At 40.8% G+C, this 18,200-nt stretch overlaps 2 protein-coding genes across 3 annotated transcripts in view; one reads left to right on the top strand and one right to left on the bottom strand.

Annotated features, from left to right (window-relative positions):
- Positions 1 to 17: 17 nt before the first annotated feature.
- On the top strand, positions 18 to 16,506 carry vwa2 (von Willebrand factor A domain containing 2). The gene is made up of 14 exons (XM_038735771.1): positions 18 to 528; positions 3,750 to 3,816; positions 7,387 to 7,461; positions 8,537 to 8,670; positions 8,754 to 8,863; positions 10,859 to 11,056; positions 11,153 to 11,286; positions 11,475 to 11,604; positions 12,345 to 12,400; positions 12,831 to 12,938; positions 13,045 to 13,623; positions 14,630 to 15,181; positions 15,363 to 15,485; positions 15,774 to 16,506. Exons 2-14 carry the CDS (start codon positions 3,765 to 3,767, stop codon positions 15,902 to 15,904), a joined length of 2,382 nt encoding a protein of 793 aa, XP_038591699.1. The 5' UTR covers positions 18 to 528; positions 3,750 to 3,764; the 3' UTR covers positions 15,905 to 16,506.
- A 312-nt stretch (positions 16,507 to 16,818) lies between these two features.
- afap1l2 (actin filament associated protein 1-like 2) overlaps positions 16,819 to 18,200 on the bottom strand; it is a 41,521-nt gene continuing 40,139 nt past the window's right edge. For both annotated transcript variants that reach the window (XM_038735769.1, XM_038735770.1), the window contains 3 exons: positions 18,010 to 18,197; positions 17,629 to 17,802; positions 16,819 to 17,386 (listed from right to left, as the gene is read on the bottom strand). In XM_038735769.1, the coding sequence (XP_038591697.1) occupies positions 17,360 to 17,386; positions 17,629 to 17,802; positions 18,010 to 18,197 (389 nt within the window). In that variant the 3' untranslated portion in view covers positions 16,819 to 17,359. The remainder of the gene's footprint in view (positions 17,387 to 17,628; positions 17,803 to 18,009; positions 18,198 to 18,200) is intronic.

Below are 18,200 nucleotides of genomic sequence, written 5' to 3'. Positions count from 1 at the left end.
AAGTTGGACCTCTTAAAGCTTAAGGAAAATTGAAGGCCAAATATGTAAAATAAAAATATACACTATAAATACTATAGAAAATGAAAATGGGTGTATATGTATTTACCTATATACACGTAAAATTTATATTTGCAAAAAGATAGATGATAGAATGAGAGTAATGGATGAATTAAAGGTACCTCTCTGTCGGAGTATTATGGCAGCACGCCTTATATAGTGTGAATTAATTTTCTAGAGAAGAAGGGAAAAAGTGTTTACGAGAATACCAATGGGAACAGTTTGCACTGCGCCTTGGTCCCTCCCTGTCTCCGTACTCGCCCTGTGGCGCCCACAATGAGGAGGACGAATTAGACCCTACCGGTGCAGGTACATCAGAGGTGGGCATGGCGAGTAGGTGTGGTCGCTACTCTCCTTCTGTCCGTAGCAGAAAGCACCAGTAGATCACCCTCAGTGCGGAAATAAAGAGGTGTGGGGAGCCGGTGCGGACAGCTTTGAAATTCCTGAATTTGCAGCACTGAACAGCACAAGGTAAGTCAAAAGATTGTATCGCTCATAGGAGAAGCTGCAGTGGATTTATTTTACTACAGTCATGACGCAGTATGTCATGGTTTTGGATGGAATGGGATGTTACTGTTGGGTACTGAATTATGGTTTTCCTGATGCGAGTTAAACTCTTCTAAAACCGATTAAACATTACACCACGTTTGTATATCTTTAAAGTGGCCTTGCATCGACGGCTTACTACAGTGAATACATTTGTAAGTTGAAAGAATTTGTGATGAAGTTTGTGCAATGCATTACTATAAAACGTAACATTAAAACCATGCAAGGACGTGAAAAGTAACACGAAGGCCATATGAGTGAAGTTATTACATAAGGCTGGAATACAATAGCGGGTCTAAAGCATTTGTGAAACTATTAGCCATTTAGTACTTATGTAGACTGACGAGCATCAATTTGTTTAGCTTCTTGAGTAAACCTTCTCTAGTGTTGCATGTCAAGGTCATAACCTCTAGCCCCATCGTAAACCTGCCTTGACCTTCCACACATTTAATGGCGACCAGATGGGAGATAACAGGCTAGAAGTTAAGCATCAAGCAAAACAAACATGTTTGAACTGACAGATTTTTGTGAAATTTTCATCTTTAAATGCTAGCTCATGTCTGCCTGTTGTAAGAGCATGGCTGTGTCCATGGCAAGTCTTTGGGGTAATTTATATTGCAGAGATTACTTAAGGTTTTATTACATCAGGTTGGGGTTTTAATTAAGTTTCCTAGTAATCTGAGAAATGTAAAATGATCCAGTGGAGACTGGGGCTTTGCATTGTCTGTGAGTGGCTGCTTGTGAAACACATTCTCATGCTTAAATGCATACCAAGGCATTTTGAATTATACTTAGTTGTGGCTTTTAATCAGACAGTTCCCCACATGGTGGGTAAAAAGTTTACACATTTGCTCCTCAGTTGTTTTATTGCTGGGTATTTCAGGTGACTCACCCCAAAATAATTTAAACTGTTGTGGATGTTTCTCAAAGTGACACATCCAAGTACAGGTTAGGAGATCTCAGGGTTTTGTATGAAGTTGGTCCAAAAAACTAGCACGCCTTTGTAATTATAAACTACAGAGTGGAGCACTTTCCAGCTTGCCAACCAATTCAAAACAGACGGCACATCCATGGCTTAGGCCTTCCTTTTTTAAAGGTGGTTACATTTTCAGGAATGTCCCAGTTTGTGGATTTATTTTGAATGTTATCCCTGTAGATAAGGACTGATAGCCAAAAGGATTAGGTTAACCATCTCAAGTCAGAAATCAGAAACTGTATCCCACAAAATGACCCTGCTTTGGCTTTATTGTCATAGTGGATTTAGATTTTTAGTGACAGATTGTGAGTCCTGAGAAAAAGATAGGAACATACAGGATTTTGTTTAGTGACTTCTTTTAGTTTAATTTAGTAGAACATCTAGCAGAAAAGTGCTCACTGACAGGCAGAAAGTGAGGAAAGATGAGGGATGAAAGGATCCAGAAGAATGCTTGTGAAGAAGGAGCCAATACTGAGACAGGTGTGTGCAGTGCACATGTGTCTGTGTGATGTGTGTTTTATAAGTAGACACGCACGACTGCTTCCTCCTTCAAGCATGTGTGGGTGTGTGTGCGCTGTGCATGCTGCGCCCTCCCTGGCAGTAATGAACTCTCTTGTCCAAGCAACGTACCAGCGAGTGCACAAATAGAGCATCAATAGCCCCCGGTGATGTTTATCAGCCCCGGGCTCCTCAGACAGCCACTGCATGTCAGCAGATCTATATCGCAGACTTCGCCCTGCACACAGTTCTATCTCTGTCTTAGAAATACACACAGCTTCACCTGTAGGGAGGGGTTTCTCTGGCATTTCCATCCTCTTTAGCCCACCCCAACACACACACACACACACACACACACACACACACACACACACACACACACACACTTCAGCCACAATCAGGATATTATTAAGGCCAAGCATATCGGCAGACGGGGTTAATCAAACCTTGTCTGGATTTTTCTGTCCACCCTTATTTAGAAACAGCAGGGGAACAGCGTATTTAAAACGCATGTCAATATACTTGTAATACACTAATTGCCAAAGATGACAAAAAAAATTTACTCCATACCTTTCCAACAGTGTCAACAAAAATGTAACAACATAGATTTGACAGCGGGTATGGTTAGATTGTAGAGTTGTATCGAATAAACTGGTAACTCTGTGTAAATGAATGATTTACTTCAGGAACTCGGATGCTTTTTGGATTTTGTTGGTGATGGTAAACAGATTTGTATTAAAATGCAAAACACCAAAGATTTGTCTCGCATCGTGTACACTTACTGTAGACAGACCACTCCTGTGTTTCTTTTACTGAACGTATATTAATGGGAAAATACAAATTTAATCATGTAAAAATCCACTTGTGTGATTCAGAATGAGCTCCCCCCCCCCCCCCCCTCCTTACCAGACTTCAGCATGTGTCACTGAAATGCAGATATAGCACAGGGTTTAGATTTATAAACACCAACATTCTGGTGTCCCTCCATGGTGGCTGTCAGTCATCAAGTATCTCTTCGTTGAGATCCCCTTCAAAGGTCAGGGCTGGACCTACACTTGGCTGTGAAAACATGGTAAGAGTAGACTCAGGTAACTACTTGACTTACGTGGTGAAGAAGGATATGTGGCCTGTGGGTAATGTCGTCTTTCATGAACGCTTTAGCTTTCCCCTTTAAACAACACTTAGAGGAAATAGTGTCATTCATTTTAACTTCATTACAGGTCCTCCTGTAGAAGTAACACAAAAACAGTCCTTCCTGGCCTCTGCACAATTGTCCATGCTCAACATTTTGTCTTTCTGGGGATCAGGACTCCCATGGGTTACCAAGATAAACCTGAAGGGTCACAAGATGATTAAAGGTATAAGAGAGAAAGAGGGGGAAAAAAAGGTTTCGATTGCACAAAATGGACTGTTCTATAATTCCGGTGATGATTGTATGCGTTCACCTGTTTAAAGCCTGTAAAATAAATACCAAAAACCTTAAATGAACCATAAAAGAATGACTGGAACTATCAGGGTCCACACTAATCATAACCTCTGATAAGCAATATCTTGCTTCATTTTGAGGGGTCAACCCTTAATGCTCACACAGTTTCTCAACCTATCCTCTGCTCTTTGGTGTATTTTGTTCCTTATTTTTGGTTAAGTGTGTGCCTTTTGTTTATCGTTTCAGGTGTAGGCTACCGACATGCACCCTGATATCCATCTCTCCCTCCTCTTCACACTGCTGCTTTTTCAAGGTCGGGAGATTGAGTTTAACACTGTTGCAATAATTTTTAATTGAGGCATGATCTTCTGTACCTCTCTGGTATTTAAAGCCTTTGGATCAAGGACTGTTCCCATTACTGTTTTTAATGAACCCATATTATTACTACTGTTTGGTCATTAAAAATATTTTGGCATTCAGAAAATATACACAATCTGTCAGTATAGCCTACACAACCTTTCAATATTCTATTGATACCAATGTCTGTGCGGTAAATATGACCAGCAGCCAGTTTGCTTAGCCTAGCATAAAGACTGTACACAGATGGACACAGCTTGTCTGGCTCTGTCCAAAGGAAACAAAATCCACCTACCAACACCTCTAAAACTCACTAATGAAACATTTTTAGTTAGATTAAAATTAAGATGAATGTTAATATTAGGCAAATACTGGTGGATGTAAGTGTTTTCAGAGAGAAAGAATTAAGCCTGTGTAATGTCCTCACAAACACAGTGAGGAACAAGATCAGTGTTCTGGCACTAGTGAGCATATTTGAGATGTTAGCTTGAGCACTGCATGGTAGAAAATGCATGAGGCTTCATTGATGCTCTCCTGGTCAACCTGAGATTCTTTACAATATGTTTTACTGCATAGACCAGCACTGAAGAATTCCTATTATCTTCTCCTCAACGTGATTTCCTGCCTCCCGTACTTAAAAGGCTTCTGGTTTCCAGGCAAGTCAAATTTTGCATCGCTTTTATAGCGTATCGTCAGGACCTGAGAGTATCGGTATTTGCCCAAGGGGAGAGGCGGGTGTCATGGGGCGATATAATCTTTGAGTTGTTTTCAAAAATGACAGCTTTAGCACCATCTGAAGTATTTATTACTGGCCGTTTAAAGACTTTGAACTTGAGCAAACCAGGCTGTTTCACCTTGTCAAGACGCCTCCCCTTCCTCCTGTGCTGACAACACAGATAACATGTTGCATTGCTTCACCGGCAAATATATCCATGTAATCAATGTCAAATTAAATTTCCCAGATAGGTAGACGCTAATCCGACGCTAATAAAGTTTTTAATCTCTCATTTTAAAAGAATATTCCTTATATCTCCCAGACTACAGTGGGGTTAATGCTAATTAGATATACACATTTTTATTCACAGCCAAGGCACTTGGCTGAACAAACAGACTTTTTGTTCAGAGCAGTGAGGCCCTGCTGACCATGAGAGAGCAGCTTGCCAAGACCTGAAACTTTCACTGTCAGGAGGACTGACATTGGAATTGGGGGTAGATGAAAGGGTCAGGACTTAGAAAAGGTGGGAGCTGAGGCCTTTGTGTTGCAGGGGGTACTTCTTTTGGATTTTACACTTTAATGTTTCCTGACCTCATGCAGTTTGCTCCTTTCTTCCAATGAATTTATAATGGACGAGATTTAAAGAGGGATGTGAAGTGTGTAATTAGCAACAAACCCCAACAAAGAATGTGGTCTTCAACCTCCATGCCATAAGAGCAAGACTGTGTTTGGTTCTTCCATTCCCTTGCAAGATACATAATTGTATTATGTGTTTTAGGGCTTTTTGTCTCATTATTTTCTCATATAAATATAACTCTCTCAAAAAGTGTGTTGTTACTCTGATGCAGTTTTGTAAAATGCATGTAGCACTTTGCTGCATCTCCATCGCTTTTGTTCATAGCGGTTGCCTCTATGGACCTCAAATGTGGACAAAGGTTGTCAAGAAGTAATGAAATCACAAGAGCAGGTCGGTGGTGGTCTTTGGAAAGACAGATTAAGAACCAGTATCACTATGGACACCCTGACCGCAGCCATGCTTAGCAGAGCATCTCTCTGTCCATCAACTGAAGAGGAGACTCCTGAGAGGTGACCCAAGCCTGCTGATCTCCGTCTTCTGCCTCAGGCCCCACCAGCTGAACATGATTGGATATTTGTGTCTCCTCTCCTGAACAACACTTAACCTTCTTCAACACGTGTCACATCTTCATGTTCATGGCAGGTGAAAGGAAATGTTTTTATATGCACTTATTGCTGGAAAGACTGCAGCAGATCTTGTACTATTTGTCACAGACAGCAGTTCCTTCAGTGCCTTGCTAATGGACATGATGACAAACAATGCTATAAACAAGATATAAAAAATATTAGGGCTGAAATGATTAGTTTATTTAATTGGTTGGTCGATTCCTTACTTAAGTCACTTATGAAAGAAAAAAGCGACACATTATTTCCTATACAAATTCTTTGTTAAACAAAACAAGCAATTTGAAGCCATGTGACAATTTCCTGACAAATTTTAGAGAAAAAAGATACAAGTAAAAATTAATGTTTTAGTTATATGTAATCCTAGCTTAAATTTTAGTAAAATGTTGTTTTTTTTTTATTTGTGTGATGACAAAACACTAGTCCTTATGACAAATAAATCACCAAAAGATGAAAAACAAGTCTCTGCTAAGTAGCAACTGATGTTTTTCACAATGAATCTTTTAATGTGTTCACTGTAATTTTTGTTAGTGATTTTTCTTGCTGTGCCATGTTTTTTCCCCGAACCTCATTGCAAACTTTTAGTAACAGAAAGATGTTCAGCGTTGGCACTAAATTCTCTGTTGCAGACAATCCACTTTTCCTTTTGAACTTTTGCACACCATTCTTTGATGTGTCTGTCCCTCTTTGTTGTTTTGCTCTTTTGACACTTGAAGAAGTCAATATCACCTATTTTTAACTAATTAGCAAGCAATAAATCAACATGAGGCGGACAGCCTGAAGCATTACAGCAACGCTGATGGGAACAAACGGACAATGTTCTATGTTCTGACTGAAGAGGAGGACTTCGCTATTCAGAGAGTGGAATCTGTTCAATGTGGAGATGCGTGTTTGTAAAATCGCTCAACCGCTCTGTCCCTGTGCTGGACAAATGCCTCTGTGACCCGTCGGGGTTACCAGGGACAACAAGGCGTCACATGTCCCTCATTCCTCTCGGATGTACGTGTGCCTGAATAGAGCATCATCCTTTCAGTGAATGGAGTGAAAGAATGGTTTTCTTCACTTGTCCACTCGCATTAGCTTTAAATACTTCATTATCACTCACACAAGTGGTCAAGTGGGAGTCAGTGAACTGTATTGGCTTGCGGCACAGCATCCTATTTTTATTTTGTTTTAGTCTTTCTGAAGGCTCTAATGATGGTTTTTGAACAACAGTAACACTAATGATGCATATGGAGAAGAGTTGAGGTTTACAGATCAGTGTGTAATCAGTGTTTTTCCTATTTTGAATTTTTCAAAAAACAATTATAACTTTGTGTTGCAGAGATTCTGTTTTTTTCCTTTACTGTTAATCATCTTTAAAACCCTCATATTTACCTTGTTGGGTTCCCGAGTACAGGTAGCCTAGACCTTTACAAACAAATGTTGTGTGTCATAAATTATGTTTCTTTAATGTTATTCTTGAACAAACATTCCTGTATGTTGTGTATAGGGTTTTGTTGGCCTTGCTTGTGTATCTTAATGTCACATGGAGCCATGAATGTGCATAATACTCTGTACATACAGTATGTGTGGACATTTGACTGACCTCTGCGTTGTTTATGATTGTAGTTCAGCAGGGCACCTCAGTGATGGAGATACAAACCAGCCATGAGAACATCATAAAGATCAATTCAGCGGGAGAAAGTGAGTAGCTTACCAAAACCACGTATTTCATGACAAAATGGTTAACAAATGATGCACCGTTCGGTGTACAGTACCACAATAAAATATATATGTAGAGCCCTTATATTAAATATTATAAATATTTATAGCAAATGGTTCTACAGTTAGATTTGGCAGCAGAGGCTTTGCTCTTTGAAGGAGTTACCACAATATCTGAGCATTAACAAGGATTCTGTATGGAGCATAGATCCTCCCTTAATAATAAACACTTGAACAAATATTAGTTAAATCAAAAATACAGAAGACTCAAAACCTAAGAAGCGAGGTTGTGGCACACATGAGTATATCAACTGTGTAAAGTTGTCAGGTTATAATGGTGGTGCTGTACACCTGCATGCATGCAATTGGATGTTAGTAGTCAGCTGATGGCCACATGGTTGGTAAATTTGCCAGTGAAACTTGAATGAAACAGCTGATGCCGATCAGCTAAAGCAAAAATACTGAGGCTAAAGTGCTGGAATGTGCGGGGTCTGACGTAGACAGAGTTGCACAAACGTATCAAAGAATGAAGCAGTTAAGTTACAGTAAGAAGCTTATAATTGTTTTGTATTGTGACAAGACTTTGTGAGAATCCTTTGTGGCAGTGGGTGGTCTTATTAGCCTGGTGTCTGTGTCACAGAAGAAAGTGTTTGGGGGTGACTTTCCCACAAGCACACAGAGTGAGTGAGTGACAGACAGACGGCGCGCTCTCCTTGTCTCTAATGGCTGTCTTCACGATCAGCTGAACATTCTAACATGACAGCAACACTGCTGATTATTTATGCCACTAGCGAGTACAAACATGCCTGGGATGGAGGGAGAGAGAGAGAAACAGCTTTTTGCTTGGTAATGATTTTGTGAGTGTGCTTCTGGGAAAAGAAAATTGAGTGCTGGCATGCTAAGCTGTTTTCTTAATATTATTTCGAAGTATTATTTTCATCTGCAACAGCCAATTTGCCAGGATAATCCCATAGTGCCCATGTACAACAATAGAATAAGTTTGCATCCTTATAGAGATGTCCAGTATCTTTAATTGTGTGTGTGTTTCCATGGGAAGTGATGCAGTGCTCAACAGCCATGGATGTCCTCTTTCTCATGGATGGATCTTACAGCGTGGGGAAAGGCAGCTTTGAGAGGTCCAAACACTACGCAGTCAAACTCTGTCAAGCACTAGACATTGGGCCAGACAAGGTTTGTTTTCTTTCTGTTCTTTCTCTCTCTCTCCCTGTTCCTCTCATGCCAGTTGTTATTTATGTTATTCCACCCTTGTCCAGGTACGAGTCGGCTTGATTCAGTTTGGTTCTGCTCCCCGGCTGGAGTTCGCCCTGGACTCATACACCACCAAACAAGAGCTGAAGAAGCACATTAAGAAGATTTCTTACAGGTGTGTTCCTCGTCTCATATCACCCTCTGACAAATAACGGTTTGTGTAGCAAAAGACTTTATTAGAGTGTGATTTTTAGAGTGGGTGGTAGTTATTAGCAATCTGATTTTCATGCTGCTGCAGCAATATGATTGAGAGCCTTTTGATCATGAATGTATAAAATGATACAGAAGCACATATGTTGTTGATAAAGTCAGATTAAGCTCTGACAATTATTTAACAAATGAAACACACTGGGGTTTATGACAGAGACACCTGATTCCATTTTCTCAAGTTGGCAGTGAAATATGGTTGAAAGCATAAAAAAGCTATAAAGTGAGCCTTGAGAGAATATTTTAATTATTTAATTTTAAAAATGTATGTTCTCAGAGAGTTGTTAATTATCAGTACGCTACCAGGAACATCTGCCACAAAGATGTCTTCTAGGAAGTTTACAGGGACAAAGGCATTGGCACAAGATGATGAGAGGGAATAGGGTTCAACATGTGTATAAATCACAGCAATTACCTTTTAACGTGTATTTACACTCTGTATGTACAAACAGGTCGATTTAGTTCAAACTTATGCTGAAACACACCCATATACACGCAATCAGAGGCTAAGTAATACAAATGCTCCCTGTAAACGAAAACAAATTAATTTCAGATTAGACCACATGTGGTCACTGGATATTGGATTAGTGCATATGTCGAGACAGAGGAAGATAACATAGGCTGTGTGCGTGATGTTCACAGTGTGCTGGTAACATTTTGCCATGCCATCTGGTTTGAAATTGCTTCTCATGTTATGAAATTATTAACATCAGCTAAAATCAAGTGCCTTAGAGCTTTCAAGTGTAGCAATATACTGCAGGTGTTTGTTTATTCATGTATTATTGATAATGCACTTTTAATGAATTTGGTGTAGTTTTCCAGTCAGAACAATTATATATCCCTCTAGGTTTATGTCATATGCGCCTCTTCTTCCGACCAATGATATGAGCAAGAATATGAATAAAATGAAACAGCACTGCAGAAAATGTCTCAAACAATTTAACATTAAAATGTGTGAAAGAAGGGGCACCAGTTAGCTCACCACTAGAGTGTGCGCCCCATGTGCAGAGGCTGAATCCTTGCTGCAGCAGTGGCTGGGGGTTGACCTGTCCCTTTGCTGCATGTCATTCCCCCCATCTTTCTACATTTCTTGGCTCTCTCAACTGTCCTAGGATAAATAAAGCCCCCCAAAAGTACCTTTTAAAAATGTTTGTTTGAGAGAATCTGACAAATACTCAAAAGGAAAACCACAGTAAACACACCCAGTATTGTAAGAGCAAGTCTTAAAACGGGATAAAAACTGTGAAAAACAGCTACAGAAGCTAATCAGAAAATAAGTCTTTATCCATCTTTGTTGTTTAAGTTTGCCTACTGCACTTAAAACAAGTATTCACCAGTGTCTAAGATACAACTGGACAACAACTAAAATCTGAGCGCAGTATGTGTTATGTAAGATGTGTTGTACAATACATTCAGTTGTTCATATAAATCTTTAAAGCTAATATCTTAAAAATAAACCTTAAGGCATTAGGTTTTTGCTGTATTGTCTTGTACTGTACTGCAGCATTCATGTCACTGATTTAGTTTCAGCAGTCCTTTCTCCTTCATCAATCATGAAGCACTGTTTATTTGCGTCTAATGGGAAGACAGAAAGCGGCGCCTGCTCTGAGTGACATTAATGTCCTTTTGACAAAATATAATAGGTTTTAAATGTTTGGGTTTTTTTTAGCCCTGGGGTGATGATCCTTAGCCAACACTCAATTCCAAGTACATCTTCAGTGCAAGAACTAAAAGATGAATCCAACCATATATGTGGTTCAGTTTGGCAGTTATATGCAGTACTTTATTGACTCTGCTGGCTTCTGTAGTACTGTACATCTTCTCTGATTGTTCTGTTTCAGTATTATTCTAACAATAATATGAAAAGTCCCCTCAACACTATTCCCAAACTCTGAACTCCCAGGGGAGGCGGCACCCAGACAGGCCTGGCTCTAAAATACGTGCTGAGGAAGGGTTTTCCAGGCGGCCGTAACTCCTCCACGGCGGCCCGGATCACCGTCCTCTTATCAGATGGGAGGTCTCAGGGGAACGCGGTGCAGGCAGCTGCACAGCTCAAAGAGACAGGCGTGGTCTTGTTCGCCGTGGGCCTTCGCTACCCCAGGTATGTTTGATGGGTGGAAAATAATAATAATCACTGCCAATTATAATACATTACTTCTTTTTTTTGTGGTTAAATCTCTGTTTTCTGTTATTCCAGGTGGGAAGAGCTACATGCTTTGGCCAGTGAGCCGATGGAGAGCCACGTCTTTTTCGCCGAGCATTTCCATGATGCTGTCAATGGGCTGTACACCACACTGACCGCCTTCTCTGTCTGCAGTGCCACACCTGCAGGTGGGACTCTTCGACAACACTCTTGTATCCACTCATATGGACTTAGATTATTAGTTTGATCTCAGTGGACATAAATGATGAGACAAAATTAATTGTGCACTGGAGAAACCTACATTCATTTGTGTATGAAAATGAGGAACTCTTTCCTTCATATACCCACTTACCGATCCTCCTGTGCTGTTCCCCAGGCTGTCAGGTGGAGTTGTTTCCCTGTGAGAGGAAGACACTGGAGACAGTGAAAGAGTTGCAGGGGAATTTCATGTGTTGGAAAGGCTCCAAGGGTTATTCCCCATACACGTCTCTCTGTCCATTCTACAGGCAAGTGTACACGAATGCACGCATAATGCAAATTTTTGTCTTGTCTTCCTCACTTTGAAGTCAAAAATACATCTTTTATGAGAAGATGAATTTTGAATTTTCACGCTTTTACAAGAGAAAGCTTATCCCCCTATTCTTCAAAACCAGAGTCACCATTTTAATAGCCACAACTTCGTTAACAATATGATTTACAAGCATTTCTTTAAATCAGAATGAGATTTTTGGTAACTTTGGAAACTTGTGACCAGACTTTAATAATCTAATGATGGAGCCACCGCAGTGTGTGGCAGGTACTGAAGAGGAATGATGATTAAGTGGGAGGCTGGTGTCAGTCTTGGGGGAGGGGGGAATCTATGCATTGGAAACAAATATGTAACTCTTGTCTTTGCTCAACAAACCACAAGACTGTGGTTGTTCAGCAGGGCAACTCCCATGTTTTAATGTGCTGTGTCAGTGTAAGGGGTGCTAATAAAAACAAGCAGTTTAATTGCGTTAGACCTTCCCCGGGCAAATTAAAAAGGCCTTTGACAAAACTAATTTCACAGCACATTGCAACTTTACCACAGTGAAGTGGTCGAAGGCAAATCAAGCTCACAGATCCTATCAACAAAACCATCATAACTTTTCATTTGATCTTTCAGTGTTTGTCTTTCACAAAAGGGGGTTGTTTTTCTTGCAAAACACACATTTCTTATCCATTTTCAAGCTACCTGAACAAGGGAACTTTGTGTGTGTTGCAGGTACAACAAAGTGTACAAGAGACACCAGACAGTCTGCCATCGGACTATCTGTCCAGGTAACAAAACTGTTCCTTCTCTTACTTTCTCTCTGTAAGATGATGCCTTTTCATATACATTTACATTTAGGGCATTTAGCAGATGATTTTTTTGTCCAAAGTGACTTACAATAAGTACATTTGTCAGAAGAAAGTGAATAAGCAGTAGATTGCTGTCAGTTTATAGTAAGGATTTCAATACCTTCAAGCACTCATGATTGCTAGGTTAGCCATTGTTGGTAGACAGCAAAGATAGCGAGGCTAGGATGCTACACAGTGCTAAGTACTATTTTTAAGAGTCAGGATGTACAAACATACAGATGCATACAGTAGGAGGAGGCTTTGAAGAGTCCAGGTAAACTCTGAATAAGTGAGTCTTGAGCCTCTCACAGGAAGCTAGCACAGTGATGGTGCCTACGTCCTGCTATTCTCTCTCTCTACTACTCTGTAGATCCCTGTGACTCTCAGCCCTGCCTGAATGGTGGAACATGTGTATCAGAAGGTCCAAAGGGTTACCACTGCGTATGTCCACCTGGCTATGGAGGAGACCCACACTGTGGTATCTACACTGTCTTTACTTAGATATTAGCATTGCCCCACTGGCCAAATATTATTGCTCTCTACATGCTGAGAATGAACTAACTGGACCCTCCATCCCTCCTCAGCTCCTGCATTATCACTGGACTGCTCTGTAGACTTGCTGTTCCTGGTGGAGGGCTCTTCCACGCTCACATTGGAAGGCTTCCTCCGCCTCAAGTCCTTCTTAAAGCGCTTCCTGCAGACTGTGATCGGGTCGGACAGCCCCAGTAAAGTTGGCCTGGCGGTTTTTGGCGCAGAGGCAAGAGTCGTGGCCCAGGTGGGGAAGTTCAAAAGGGACCTCAGAGGTCTGCTTAAGGCTGTGGAGGCACTTCAACCAATCGGCGGCGAGACCCAGACAGGCCAGGCACTTCGTTACGTTACACGTCACGGCTTCGTGAGCGCGCCAGTCTATGCAGACGTGTCGGACGATCTGCCCCGTGTGGTGGTACTGCTCACTGCCACTCCCGCTGTTGACGAAGTGGTAGAGCCGTCTAAATATGCACGCGACAGAGAGATCTTCTTGATAGGAGTGGGACCAGACTACTTAAAGGGACAACTGAATAATATCACAGGAAATCCCCAGAGGACTATCACCTACTCATCACCTGAGTTCAGTGCCAAGATCCCTGAACTCAGGGCTAAGATTTGCAGTGTGGATACACAAGGTACTGACTGATCAACATAGTACTTATTGGGGCCCTGTAACAGGACAAAAATCATGTTTACATTCAGTCCAAATCAAACCAAATCCATTGTGTGCATCACTGAGGTCTAACAAATGTGTTAAATATATTTCCTTCCTCATAAAACATTTGCAAAGTCAAGTTTGAAACCAGAATTGTTTGCATTCATGTTCACTAACAAGCAGTCTTGTTCCTCACTGCCTTTGCATGGCACATTGCTGCGCACCTTGGCATACATGCTTTAGGTCAGTGAAATAGTGTGAAACCATTAGCCTGAAAGTGTACTGAAACACCCACTCGTAAAAAAACTAGATGTCAAAAACTGCACTGGGTACTTTTAACATTCAGTGCATATGCTAAATATTCTTCCCAGGATGTATATTTTCCTAGTTTGCAGATGACTACTTACTGTATACTTAAGGCTAGGTTAGACAGAGAAACTAGCCAGAGACGGCTAGATTTTGAAAGTATCCAACCAAATAAATCCCAACCCCTCCCTTCAGACCTGCTTATAACAGTCCTGTGACAGTCACAGATGCAAGTTGTTGTTTTTTCAGAGCGTTTGATTTATTGACTGTTGTTGGGATATAAAGAAAATTTCAACAAAAAGTAACAAAAAATGCTTCTGAAAGGAATTGCCTACCCCAGCTTTAATACCTAATGTAATATCCAAATTGCCATTAGGATCCAGATGTTCCAAATGTGAATAACGATGTGATGTTATGGTCTTTCATTTTGAAAGGGAGAAATGCATGCACATCTAAGAAATGCTAAAAAATTTTCAAAATTCATAATAATTTATTAGCACTTATTAGAACACTTATTAAGACGCAAAAGATAACATTTAATCTTTAAAATCTCCCTTTTTCTGGCATGTAGAATAATAAACCCTCTTGAAATACAACTTCCAAATCATATTTTGTATGTTTCAGCTGATACTAAATGTATATTTTTACATCATCATTTGTTGTCTTTTTTTGTTTTTCAGGTTGTCTTGGCCAAGCGGTAGACCTGGTGTTTGCCCTGGATGCCTCAGGTGGTGTCAGCCTTGATAACTTTGACACCCTGCGCGACTTTGTGCGCAGCCTCACCGTCCAGTTCGACATCAACCGTGATGTGGCTCAAGTGGCACTTGTGACCTATGGTCGGAGAGCCACCAGCGTCTTCAACCTGGACACCCATGAGACCGGCTCTGCCATCCTCAAGGCTGTAGGTGATGCCAGCTACGTAGGTGGAGTGGCTTCTACAGGCACAGCTTTACTTCATATCCACTCCAACGTCCTGACAGTGGCCAAAGGGGCACGGCCCGGAGTCAATAAGGCTGTGGTGGTGGTGACGGATGGTTCAGGCGGGGACGACGCTGGTGTCCCAGCTCGAAAGATAAGAGAAAATGGAGTCTCACTGTTTGTGATCGGTATCGGGGATGTACAGAGAGAGAGGCTGCTGCAGATTGCTGGTTCAGAGGAGCACATGATCTCTGTGCCGTCTTATGAGGATCTCAAGTACTTTGAGGATGTGCTGGTGCAGATGCTGTGCTCAGGTGAGAATGCAGGGAAATACCTCCGATACCAAATCTTAACAGGACATCTTGTTCGCTCCTGTTCTGTGGATAGGAATAAGGGGTTTATTAAGAAAAAAAGTGATCTGCAATGTATTGTTTGTGATTTAATTGCTGTATTTCCATTTACTAAAATATTTTATGATAAATATCTTGCTGTTAGAGGCTAAAATGCCAGTAAACCTGTGCAAGCCCAACCCGTGTATGAATGATGGGATCTGCATCGTGTCCGGAGGGAGCTTCCGTTGTCGGTGCCAAGGCTATGAAGGACCACACTGTGAAACAAGTCAGTGGTATTCAATTCTTTGTTTTCTTACTTCTTGCCTTTGTATCCCTCCTTCTGCCTTCTATTTCCTTTTTTAATAATTTCACTATCCTTACTACTTCCTATATAAACCTTTCCTCTTTTCCGTTTATTAGTCAGTTTGATACTTTTTAAAATGTTCTGTCTGGCTCACCAACCACTCTTGTTACTTCTGTTGTTGTCACAGACAGTTACCCAAAGATCAGTGTAGCAACAACTGCATTATTTACATTAGCAGAGGTTGTGACTTTTTCTGTGGTTTGTCCATAGGAAGCAGCAGACCTTCATCCAGAGGAGATCTTCCGAGGCCTAGTGGTCTCAGGAAGAACAGCAGGCAGAAGAAGAGCCACCAGGAGCTCTTGCATCACTACAAACTTCACCGCAGGAGACATGCTGCCTGATACATTAACCCCATAGAAACATGTCACTTATGGACACCAAGGGTGTTTGTGGGTACACAGTGGAGTAAAAGGGAAAACTAATATTACTGTTTCAATATTTAAACTTGCACTCGAACTTCAACAAGTGCCTTCCAACTCTATATATTTCTACCGCAGTGTTTTTGTTTTTCTTGAATTTGTCAGCCATCACTGTACTCACTGTTGTGCAGCGTCAACATGGTTCTCTTGTCAATTCAAAAATGTAAACTTTTATGTTATATTATAGTGTGTATATATCAGTGTCATAATTTTATTTTATTTTTTAATGTATAATCACCACAACCTGCTTTCCTCCTTCCAACCAAGACTGAAACATGAAATTTGTGCCAAAGAACACTTTTTATAGCAAGTGCCAAATATAATATTTGGACATTCTTCTTTACAAAAACTGCTTTTTTTTAGATGTTAAAATGGTGTTTGTTAAACATAAACATGTGTGTATTTCCTTATATAGTTAAAACACTCAGGAAAAAACGTATAATGCAGCAAATTGCATAATGTATGATTTATCAATTCTGCTTTAGTAAAAAGTGTCCATATTAAACAGTAGAATAATTCCACTTGTACAGCTAACACACTTTAAAATGGTAGATTTGAAGTGGCTAGTCATTTAAATTAATTTAATTTAAAACTGAAACACTTTGAACCTTTGAAACATTTTCCAGATGAACATCCAATTATCAAATGACTCCCCTTCATGAATGCTTTATTACTTCATTAGTGAGAAGTGACGGAGTTGACTGTAAAAATTACCCTGTTAAATTTTAATGCCGTAGGATTCAGTGTCCAACTTTGAGTCAATTTTCAATAGACAGGCAGGACTGGAAGATGTAACGAAGGCAAAAGGAGACATTTAAAGGAATTTCAGGCCATGATTGTTGTCAGTACATTTTTATTTGATTAAAAAGTGCATGTTTAGCTAGCAATACAAGCCAAAAGGCTGAATAATGGTGTAAATATATTTACATCTTGGCTACCAGCATATATGAACCAAGCTACAATCTAGAGTGTACAAAATGGCCAATTTTGTAGAGGGGTGTCTTGCTGTCTCAAACTTCTGTGGTTTCAAATGTTTGGCTGTTTTCCATGCTGAAACATCCCATGTGTGCATCTTTATCAGGAACAATTGGAGACTGGCCATGATGCTACTACTTTAATGTCCTCGCTTTAGCAAATGGAGAAAAAAAAACTTGAAAAGTCATTGCAACTAAGATTATCCAGTGGTATTTGAGAAGACTGCTTGTGCATCGCTCTGATTGGCTCTTTATAGTCGTGGCAAGGAAAGTGATGAGAATGAAGGATCCAGAGTCCTGTGGGTGCTGATTTAACCGTCTGGTCTGGTCACTCGGCAGTTCCTTGCTGAAGCAGGACAAGACCAAGAGAAATTTGTGGATTTGGGGCATTCAGGGTTTCCTTCTAGGTTGCGGATTTCTTCTCCCACTCCTGTTAATACAACAAAAATGAAATGTATTTTTTTTGACTGTATAAATTATATACAATCATAATGGTATTTCCAGAAATGTACATTCAGGTGCTGTGTGGAACTTATTGATTCTTGAAATGGGACCAAATTCTCAATTTATGTTTCAAGACATTCCTTAAAGATCTAATAAGCTTGTGTGCTTTCAGTACACACACACACACACACACACACACACACACACACACACACTCTATAGTCTCACCTTAGCTTTCTGTAGGACTTTGCCTGTGGTGGCCATGATAGAGGCAGGCCTGCTCTTTAGCGCAGAGGCAGAGTTGACTGGGGAGGCTGGGTCTGCATTGACGCTGCTGTTGGAGGGTTGGAAGGATGATGATGACAACGACGTCTGGGGAGCAGGCAGGGTTGCTGTTTTAGGCTGAGGGTAAAACGGTAGAGAGGTAGTTAGGGAGGGATGCTAACAGCAGCTCTGACTAGAGAGTGGAAGTTTTGGTTGTCAAGTTGTTACATATAAACTCACTTCCTGTGTTCACCCTTATGACTAAGCGCTTGTACTTCAAGTGAACAGATTCTGCTGATGGGGCTCTGAAATTCCACATTTATACCAATGAAATCAGTCACAAACCGTGGGTGTGTCCTGGAGGCTGCTGTCCAGTGTGGTTCCCAGAGTGAAAGGCCCAGACTCCACCTTCTTCAGACTTTGATTCACTTCTACCAACCGTAGCTCCACTTCTACCCTGCGCTGCTCTGCCTCTCGACACGCCTCCTCTTTCTGCTTCAAACGGGCTTCTAATAAGGCCTGTTGCTTGGGATCTG

Source organism: Micropterus salmoides, unplaced genomic scaffold (genome assembly GCF_014851395.1).
Source record: "Micropterus salmoides isolate LMB-PRFRI ecotype aquatic unplaced genomic scaffold, ASM1485139v1 Ms_hic_scaffold_21, whole genome shotgun sequence".
Classification (NCBI taxonomy): domain Eukaryota; kingdom Metazoa; phylum Chordata; class Actinopteri; order Centrarchiformes; family Centrarchidae; genus Micropterus; species Micropterus salmoides.
The sequence above is the reverse complement of the archived record's forward strand: the minus strand, read 5'-3'. Positions and strand labels throughout refer to the sequence as shown.